Raw genomic sequence first — 10,971 nt, forward strand, 5'->3', positions numbered from 1 at the left:
AACATTAATAACCTCCGGCCTCTTCAAAAATATCAACATCCATTCAACTCTATTGTTAAAAATCCACCAGTCTCAATCAGTATGGCACTTTTAAATGTCCGCTCTCTGTCGCACAAGTCTTTTATTATTAATGATTTAATTTTAGATAATAAACTTGACTGTTTATTTTTAACTGAAACATGGCTGGGTTCGGATGCACCAGTTGTTCTCACTGAGGCCTCCCCACCAAATTTTAATTTCTCTTTTTCTATTAGAAGTGGTGAGAGAGGTGGTGGGACTGCATCTTTAACCAACAACACACTCACCTCCAAACAAATTTTATTTGATCATTTTACCACTTTTGAATTCCATGCTATTGTTTTCAGCAGCCCTCCAGTTTTATCTGTCACAGTTTATAGACCACTAAAGACAGCGCTGCTTTTATCAAGGAATTCTCTGAATTTTTAACAAACATACACTCAAAATATAACATGATAATTTTAACCGGTGATTTTAACCTGCACATAGATAATCCTTCTGACCCTGCAGCAAAAGAATTCTTAAACATTCTTCACTGTTTGGATTTTACCAGCACGTCACGCAGTCGACTCACAACAGAGGACACACTCTGGACCTGGTCATCACCCATGGGCTGTCCACCAGCGTGTCCTCTGTTGTTGACTTGGCTGTCTCTGACCACTACTGTGTGTTTTTTAACATCACCGGTTTTATTCAGCGGAAGACCTCAGTGCGAACTGTGAGGAGGCGCTCTCTAACCTCTGAAGTGGCTGCAAATTTTACCAGGGTTTTAGACGAATGCCCCCCTGTGATTTTACCTGCATCCTGCGATTTGATTTTTAGTTATTTTAACAGCAAACTGAAGAAAAGCCTTGACTCCGTTGCTCCACTCACCACCAAAAAGATTAACGTAAAACATGCATCACCCTGGAGAAACGAAGAAGTCAAAAAACTCAAAAGAAATTGCAGGGCAGCAGAAAGGAGGTGGAGGAAAAATAAAAACACTATCAACCATCAAATATTTTGAGAGCAACTTAAAATGTACAATAATACATTAAGGAAGTCAAGAAATTCATACTTTGCCAAAATAATCAGTAATAACAAAAATAATCCCAAGGTCCTCTTTTCCACCATAGATCATTTATTTAACCCTGATTTTAACAGCTCCCAAAGAACCCCCACAGACTCGCTCTGTGAGCAGTTTGCAGACCACTTCAGGGGAAAGATCAGCGCCATCAGATCTGATATTTTATCTAATCGTGATATGATTTTAAACACATCTGAGGGCTCGATTGTACCTGAGGAGACACTGGACAGCTTTGTCCTGGTTAATGCTGAGAACCTGCAGAAAGTTTTCTCCACAGTGAGACCCACCACATGTCTTTTAGATCCAATCCCTTCTTCACTCTTTAAAACACTTTATGGATTTTTTGAGGCTGAGCTTTTATGCATGATGAATTGCTCTCTTCAGTTGGGTGTCTTCCCTGCTGCCTTTAAAACGGCGGTGGTGAGGCCCCTTCTGAAGAAGAGCAATTTGGATTGTAATGATTTTAATAACTACAGACCTGTATCCAACTCACCATTTTTAAGTAAAATCTTAGAAAAACTTGTTTTTACTCAGATTACTGATTTTCTCAATGATAGACAGATCCTGGAGATATTCCAGTCTGGATTTAGGGTGAACCACAGCACAGAGACGGCTCTCCTAAAGGTTTAAAGGTAATAACCTAAAGGTAATAACTATTGCATTTATTAAACTGATTTGCATTAGACTGCTGATTTATTGTGAATGAATGATATTGTTTTATGATGCATTATACTGCTGAGTTATAAGAAATACTGTTCGCAGAAAGTCATCGCCTTATTTGTCTGATTAGAAGAGAACAGCCTAACTAAGCCTAACAGGGGACAGGTACTTCTGCCCAACCTGGCAGCCACAAAGTGAACTCATTTAGGTAAAGATAACCACATGCACCTAACCAGCCTGCACCAGCCTGACATTTCTTCCTCCTAAGTAAAAACCAATGGATGGATTGAACTTAGAGTCTCAGCTCAGTTTTCTATTTTGACCACCTACACCCCAAGATACTCTTTTAAAAAGTGTTGTTTTCAGATCCCTTTGAAGTTCATAAAGGGCCTGTTCATTTTCATTCAGATGTTTTATTACATAAATGTTACTGTTTTCTTTTGATTTATGCTCCCACTACACTGCACCTCTACAAACAACAATGCCACGGACTGTCAGCTGCTTTTACATGCTGTGAACATGAGTAGGTTTGATCAGAGTTTCAATTATCAAAGAAAAGACAAACTGAGCAAAAAGAAGGAAAAAAAGACCAACTTCTTCCCAACTGACAAGAAAAATACTCGTCATGTTTTCATAATAAAGGATCAGGCTCCCCATTTATGACAGCTTGGACCAATAATGTATGTTACACTGATGCTACTGTAGAGACAGGGTCAACATCTCTATTTAAATATAATTAATATACAAAACACAACAAAAGTTATACATGAATTATTCATTATTTTTACTATTGATAAAATTCATGTATACTAATCAAAGTTATACATGAGTAACGACATTATTAATAATGATTAATAATAATAATTCTAATGCCAACATGATGACTGTTCATAGCTCCTGCTTTGAAATACTGAACTTAAACATTGACCTGATGAAAGATCACAATTCACAGTGGCCCACTGTCAGAATCATTCTGAATATAAACTCATCGAGTTAATCTGAACCTTTCTCAAATGTGCTGTGAATAAATGCTGCTGCAAGCCACTGTGGGAAAGCTGTGTTATTATCATGGAAACATCTGTGACACAGAGGACGAGGACACAAAGGGACGACACGCAGAGGCTGTGTTAAAGTCAAAAATCCAAATCTTTAGTCCTAAACAGGCAGTGGTTACAAACAGGAAGACGAGCAGTCCATTAAACAGTCTACAGGGTCAAACATACAGAGAATTCAAACAGCTATTAAAAACAAATAACTGGACACTGAAAAACTTCAGTGATGTGTGAGGCACCAAAGGGAAGCAGCTGAGTATATTCAATGAATTCTCTTCAAATACAAAGACAGAAACTCCTACAGGCAGCATGCAAACTGAGCAGGATACACAAAGATCAGAGATTACAAAATAAATCAGAAAAGGATTTCAAACTTACTGAGAGCAAGGCCTCTGTTACAAATCTGTCTAATAGAAAAACATGCTGTACAGATACAATACGCTCAGTGTTCATGGTCATTTAAAAACTGGCTCTACCTGAACCACTTCAATATTTTATGAAGTCACTGAGTCGACCATTTCTACAGTTTGTTTCCTTCATTGCAGTTAGAGTGCGGCTGGTAAGGATGAAAACACACACAGAGCGTAAATTGTCTTTGTTACTAACAAACGTCAGCAAAGAAAAGACAAAACACACAAACACTCTCATGATATTCATGAATCATTAGAAAGCATCCAAACATTCTGCTCGTGGACTTTTACAGTCTTATTTGCACTCGCTCATCTTCATAATCATCCTGATCAATACATGACAGGGGAGGCTTTGAGGTAGGCGGGGCTCTCTGCTGATGTCAACATGAAAGGCAGGACCAGCGTCTGCCACATGTTGGTGAAACATCACAGTACACTGGCGTGGTTTCCTTTCCAGATGTTGGACGTTTGACACTTCAACGTTGAGGCCAACAAGAAGACACAGTTTTGGGTCGGGTTGCTGCAGGGTTTCTAACTGAGCAAAAGCAGAAGCACACAGACCAACAGGGATCAGATGCTGAGTGTTAGAGGAACATCTGTGCTGATCACTCAATGCTGCTGTGGTCTCTTGTTGAAGTTGGCTGGTGGGACAGTCTAATAGTGATATCCTGCCCATCGGAGGAACACTTTTAAAAACACATGCAATACTTTGTTTGTATTACAGTCACAGTTTATGTTATTTTTGTCCTTTAAAAGTGTTGCTGTACTATAAAGTCCTATAATTTGAGGCTAAAATGGCTCAGAGAGTCTCTCTCTCAGAGGATCTCCTTTGAAAGTGGAGACGGCTTTATCCGCTGATCCACGTCACTTTACCTGGATGTTTTCTTTGAAGCTGGATGAAGACTCCTCTCCCTCACTCCTGCTGCAGCTGTGTGGTCCAGTTGGCCTCTGAGGTCACAGTCAACATCTGTAGCAGAAGAGGGGAAATAAAAGTCCAGGTTACCAAAACTGGGAGCTTTTCCAAAATAGAGCGTAACTGGACTTTTTCAGCCTTACAGGCAGATAGTCGTCTGAAGCTGCAGCTTTTTCTTTTTAGCTTTTTCCAATCTCTGCTCTCGGCTTTCTTTGAGAACATGTCTGCTTTCTTGGCATGGGTCTGTCTGCTGTTGGTGAAGAGACTAAATCCACATACTCGCTACTAAGATCTCCTCAAGTAGTCTCAACCAGATTACAGTTTAAGAGTAAATGTCTCCTGAGAGTTTCACCTTGGGGAGATGCTGTCTTGCTAACATGCAATCATGAGTATTAATCTATGAGGTGAAAAAGTCATTTTAAAAGCTCCAGCCACAAGTTTTATTTCATCTGTGTTTTGGTCAGAGTCCCATCAGACCTCCAGAATGGTGTCAGAGTGTTTTCTATCCACGTGATGAGCACAGGCCTCAGGTCCAGACCTCCACGGGCACCATAGCCTCTTTGGAGCTAATAGGTGCAAGAAGGTTTTGTTGGGATAGGAACTGAAGAGGAAACTGACGAGGAAGGCAAGGATCTTCTTCAGCTCCTCCGAGCCGGGACCTCTTTGTGTAGGCCAGCATTGGCCAGGTAGCCCTCCAGCATCGCTGGATGGCCGACAGTGGAAAACCTAGAGGAGGAGGAGAGAAACAGCAGCTTGGAGCATGTCTTTATACTGTTTAGTTTTTAGAGCCACCGACTTTCTTTTAATGTCATTGTTCAGGATCTATGACTGATTATGTATTTATTGTATTCCTCCATGACTGTGTGACAGCAAGTGGAAAAAACCAGCTTCACCTTTGTTGATATGCTTGTAATTTTAATATTGATTAAATGGCCATGAAATAATAGAAAGCTCATATATGAAAATGTATTTTAAGAAGTAAAATGTTAATCTGAGTACAAAGGAGTACACTCACCTTCTGGTAGATGGAGGTGTAGCGAGCGCTGGTGAACATCCAGGCCTCCTCGTAGAACTGATCACTGATTGGATCCAAAACATCGATGGAGGATCTGTGTAAGCGCTGAGGATCGTCCTGATGGACAGAACAGAAGGAGAGTGAGACAAGTGAAGATATACTAAACAACACTGTGACATGAACTGAGCCACACACAGTTTGATTCACAGGTGATTGACACATTATTTGACCACGAGCAATCTTTTCTGGTTTGACGCCGTCTTTGTAGCCAGAAACCAGCTCTCTCCTCGGCTTCCTCCACTACACGCTTCCCCCACGCCAGTCTCCTCCGTCACTATAAAGGGGAGAGTCATGAGCTCCATCACCCTCACCTGTGCCGTCCAACGTCCCGCCACCAGCCTCCACTGCAGCAGGCCAGAGACCACACCCCTGCCACAATAAGTAAAAGTATATCCTTGCTGTACCCTTAATGCTAAATGTGCTAAATTAACCGCTGCCTTTGCCCCTTTGGGATTATTCTTATGTCACTGGGATGTTGACCTTTGACCTTCACATTAGAGAGATGGGCAGACATAATTAGTGTATGAATTTTAAAGTAACAGGTAATAAAGAGAGTGTAGCAAATGTAGTCAGGTTTATTACTCTGTATCACACATGAGTGCCCGAGGGAGGCGGGGCTGACTGGGGAGACACAGGAAACAGAGAGACAGGGCTGACTCGACATGAAACGATGAAACGTGGGACACGGGAACAGAAACTAAACACAGGCTGAAATGAACACTGAGGGAGGGAGAACTAAGATTACTGAGAGCCTGATAAATAAGAAGAACATGTCATGGTTCGGATTTTGAGGAAGAGACTACGACTGCATGGTCTCAGTTGATGTCAGAATAGTGATTTTTATTATACATATGTACATATGGGGAAGATGAGCATCACAAGCCTTTTGAGCCGATCTCCCCCGAACAACCACGTCACAAGGTTTTTATTACAATGATGACGTCAAGTCACATGATAAGTATCAGTCAGTTCTCAGAACTCAGAAAGTTCCCCCTATATGGCCTCCAGATGTTTCCACTCAGTCCAGCACTCAGAGAAAACCAGTGTGTGTGTGGTGTGTATATCTATTGTTAGTGTGTGTGTGTCAAACAGGGACCATGTCCTGAGACGCCCTCACAGTTAGATATTACTGGAAATGATAACAGGGTGGGCCCACTCAAACAGTTCTCCCTACATGGACTTCAAATGCTACTTTTAGAGAAAAACAAGTGTGTATTACATTGTACATTTTGTGAAAGTGTATCTATCAGAAAAACTGTCCTCAGACGACCCTCCTATTATTACTAAGTGTGAGTGTAAACGTGCATGTGTTATACAAGTGCGTGCATGTGGTTACAGGCCGGCGTACGTGCAGAACTGAACGCAGACAGGCCAAGTACTGATCATCTGTGTGCATTAATATTTGGTCAAAGTAACCTAGATGTGATTCAAAGATTATTCTGTCAACTGATTCAACAATGGTAAATGATTAGTCAATGATAGCTGATTATAAGAATACAAAATAAAATATCTCCTGGTCACAAACAAAAACCAAGAAAAACAAGAGTCAAAGAAAAGCAAAAACACAAAGCATTGGGCCAGGACCCACTGCTGTGACATTTATATGTGATAAAAACATTAAAAACTGCTCAGATGTTGAAATCTTTCTACGTATACTTTAGGTTCAGCTCTCCAGCCTGGCATTTGGTTAAGCATGATTCAAACATTTGATTTTGTTTAACTGGTTTTAATTATAGTTACTTTTTGTGAACATTTGTTGCAGCATTTAAAAATACATCATTTATTTTCAAACTTTTATTTGATTTAGAGCATCATGTTTGACCAACGTAAATGTTTTAATTTCATATAAAATAACTGAAACAGTGAACTAAATATCTGAAATCTTTCCTTCCTTAAAAGTTATAATCCTACTTAAGTTATAGTGCAAACGCTTAAGCAACAAATATACTTGATGCTAATTAATTAATATTTCCCTTTGATGTTGCAACTATGCGGTCACTTCTGTCTTTAAACAAAATAATATTTTCCAGTTACAGAAATCATAAAGTCCAAACTAAAGTGCTACTGTTGCTATATGCATTTTATATAAATCATGGATGATGGTCCTGACATGAAGGAAGAGAAAGTTACAGGTTGCATCCTTTGACTTTGTCTCCGTGCCTTTGGGCGATTTTCAGAAGGACAGATGTTTCTGTTCAATTCTTAAATCAATTTTTTCAAACACAAACACTATTTTAAAGCTTCTAGAGAGTAAAATATTAATGATAATTATAATAACAATAATAAAAACAAAAGCTCTCAGATCCATCAAACCAAGCAGCAGAAAGAACAATAACTGAAGAGAAAACTTTAACCTTGTAGACTTCATTATGTTCCAGCTGCTCTACAGACGCTGTGACCTCGAACTTAAGCAGGTCGTAAAGTATGTGCAGCTCAATAACTTCATAATCAGACCCTGTGGTATTTAGGCAGCAGAACAACTAAGAATAACAACTACAAATAATGTTTTTAGGTTTCTGTTGTACTGCAAGGTTCTGTACAGGAGAACCAAACCAAGAGCAAATATTACGTCTCATTTACACCTGAGCACGAAGAGCCATCAACATTTAGCAAATTGAATCATCTTTGTTTAGATGCAAGAAGAATCATATAGAAATGAAAAAGTAGAAATAGAAATCCAGAGCAAAGATATCCTCTAATTCAGCGTAGCACATGTGCAGCTGCTGCGATTCACGTAAGCATTCGGCTCGTCGCTGTTGCAGATTTTTCTCTCGCTGTTCTGGCTCACAGCGCTGCAAACACAAAAATAAATATCCCCAAAGGTGTGAAAGGGAGCTAATTAGTAAGAGTATTGTTACTCTCCGCAGGAGTAGTCCAGCAGTAGAAATCAGTCCAATAACAAGGTGTGTAACATCTTGCCATCATTGCCTCCTCCTGTGTCTTATGTTTTACGGAGTCGTGGCTCTGTGAGGACATCCCGGACTGCGCGCTCAAGCTGGAGGGCTTTCATCTGCTGCGCGCGGACCGGCAGGCCTCTCTCTCTGGTAAGACCAAAGGTGGAGGTGTCTGCTTCTACATCAATAGTGGCTGGTGCACAGATGTGACAGTGATTGCTCAGCACTGCTCTTCCTCTCTGGAATACCTTTTTATTCACTGCAAACCGTTTTATTCTCTGCTGTAGTTTGCTTCATTCATCCTGGCCGCTGTTTACATCCCGCCAGACGCGGATGCGCAGGCAGCTCAGTGCGCACTCGCGGAGCAGATTCTCCACATGGAGCGGACATTCCCGGACTCTCTCATCATTGCTCTTGGGGACTTTAACAAAGCCAATCTGAGCCATGAGCTTCTGAAATATAAGCAGTATATTAAATGCCCGACCAGAGAGGAGAGGACATTGGACCACTGCTACAGCACGATCAGCGGGGCCTATCGCGCGGTGCCCCGTGCTTCACTCGGACTTTCTGACCACGTCATGATCCACCCAATCCCCGCGTACAGACAGAGGCTGAAGCTCTCCAAACCTGTCGTGAGGACCAAAAAACTGTGGAGGAGCTTCGCACATGTTTGGAGTCTACAGACTGGGACACAATGAAGGCTGCTTCTAACAGCTTGGATGAGTTTACGGACACTGTCACCTCCTATATCCACTTCTGTGAGGACAGCATTGTGCCATCACGCACCAGGGTGAGTTATAACAATGACAAACCCTGGTTTACTCCTAAACTCAAAAAGCTGTGGCTGGAAAAGAGAAAGGCGTTCAGAAGCGGAGACAGGGACTGCTACAGAGAGGCCAAGTACAGGTTCACTAAAGAAGTGGACATTGCTAAACATCAGCACTCTGAGAAGATGCAGCAGCAGATCTCAGAGAACGACTCGGCCTCTGTGTGGAAAGGTTTTAGGAATATCACCAACTACAAGCCTAAAACCCCCCACTCCACTGATGACTTACTCTTAGCCAACACCCTTAACGACTTTTACTGCCGTTTTGACGAGCCATCAGGCAGCCTTCACATCTCCAACGGCCCCAACAATAGAGGCACTTTGGACACTAATTCCCCCACCTCTCCCCCCTCCATAGAGCCATCACCACCTTCAAACTGTTCACCTACAACACCCCCCTCCTCACCCCACACAAAAGAGGATTTCACACCACCTCCTCCCACCACAACTCTTCATATTCATGAATAGGGCTGGGTATCGTCACTGATTTCTAGAATCGATTCAATTCCGATTCACAAGGTCCCGAATCGATTCGATCCACGATTCGATTTAATTCGATTCGATTCGATTTAAATCTGGGAAATTTTGACAGTCAGAGATATAATTCAGATCAGGACATTTACATATTTTTGTATCTATAAAAAGGAAGCTGACACTCTCAAGACTTTATCCAAGGTGTGAGCATCACAGCAGAGGCCTTTGTGTCAAAGTAGCTGAAGATAAAACACAGAAAAACATGTAGGTGATTTTCCTGGCCTGGGATTTTATAAAAATATTCTGCAGTACATCAAAAACGAAAGAAAACCATTAATTAATCAACATTACCTCTGACGTTACAGCGGTTTTATTAGAGACATGGCTAAGCATTTTGCATTTTGAATAATTTTAAAAAGTTTCAATTTGTTCAGTATTGAACAGCAGAAATGAGGTTTTCTTTTCGGAAGAATGTAAAAGGGGAAAAAACAGCGGCCGACAGCGCTGTAAGCAACAGTAGACTTGTGTAACAAGCAAGCGAATAATGAAGAAAGCGAAACTGTTCAAGAGAGAGGGGGGGGGGGGGGTGGGAGAGGGGGAGGGAGAGAGGGAGAGAGAGAGAGCTGCGCATCGCAATGGAAGCAAAACAGTAAAAGAGTGAATTCATGACGATGTTTATGTGAAGCGTTTGGATCTTTTGCTGCTGATTCGGTCAATATTGTTTGGAGAGAGATCAAACTAACAGCTTTAGAATCAGCGCATAAAGGGCGTGAACACAAAGCGCGGACCCGGATCAGCGAGCTGTCGGCTTTCAGCCCCGACTGTGAGAAAGGCGACATCTAACTGATTCTGATCGGCGGGTCGCGCTGTGTGTTTAAGTCTATGTGCAGAATCCCTGTACCTGCTCTCATTTACTGTTTGGTGGTTCTTGAAATTTTGTGAGATGTCACCAGAGATTCTGGCATTTCGGACAAAATAAATTTATATTAAAAAATCGATTCAGGATTTTAATGAATCGATTTTACGTTATCCAAGCCAGAATCGATTTTAATCGATGAATGGATTATAAAAACCCACCCCTATTCATGAAGCAGATGTGAGGAAGCAGTTTAAGAGTCTGAATGCTCGAAAAGCTCCCGGCCCAGACGGTGTGTCTCCTGCCACCCTCAGACACTGTGCAAACGAGCTGGCCCCAGTGTTTTCTGGCATTTTCAACTCCTCACTGCAGGCCTGTCATGTGCCTGCCTGCTTCAAGTCCTCTACCATAATCCCTGTCCCCAAGAAACCTAGGATCACTGGACTAAATGACTACAGACCCGTGGCTCTGACATCTGTGGTCATGAAGTCATTTGAGCGCCTAGTTCTCTCCCATCTCAAGACCCTCACGGCCCCCCTCCTGGACCCCCTGCAGTTTGCATACAGAGCCAACAGGTCTGTAGATGACGCCATCAACATGGCCCTACACTTCATCCTGCAGCATCTGGACTCCCCAGGAACCTACGCCAGGATCCTGTTTGTGGACTTCAGCTCTGCCTTCAACACCATCCTTCCAGACCATCTCCGAGGCAAGCTTTCCCAGATGA

At 41.9% G+C, this 10,971-nt stretch overlaps 2 protein-coding genes across 3 annotated transcripts in view; both read right to left on the reverse strand.

The window, feature by feature from the left end:
• Positions 1-10,971, reverse strand: part of LOC309702205 (protein NLRC3-like) — a 257,026-nt gene that overhangs the window by 35,768 nt on the left and 210,287 nt on the right. The window lies entirely within an intron of this gene.
• LOC309702365 (phospholipase D1-like) lies at positions 3,406-5,614 on the reverse strand. Of its 2 annotated transcripts, none has more exons than XM_082527068.1 (4): positions 5,135-5,614; positions 4,597-4,845; positions 4,080-4,173; positions 3,406-3,737 (listed from the first exon to the last, which is right to left on the reverse strand). In XM_082527068.1, exons 1-3 carry the CDS (start codon positions 5,354-5,356, stop codon positions 4,120-4,122), a joined length of 525 nt encoding a protein of 174 aa, XP_082383194.1. In that variant the 5' UTR covers positions 5,357-5,614; the 3' UTR covers positions 3,406-3,737; positions 4,080-4,119. The 2 variants fall into 2 exon arrangements, with proteins under 2 accessions (XP_082383194.1, XP_082383193.1); XM_082527067.1 differs by having other exon boundaries at positions 3,406-3,741; positions 5,135-5,613.

This window comes from Aulonocara stuartgranti (assembly GCF_965226115.1).
Source record: "Aulonocara stuartgranti genome assembly, chromosome: 3".
NCBI lineage: Eukaryota > Metazoa > Chordata > Actinopteri > Cichliformes > Cichlidae > Aulonocara > Aulonocara stuartgranti.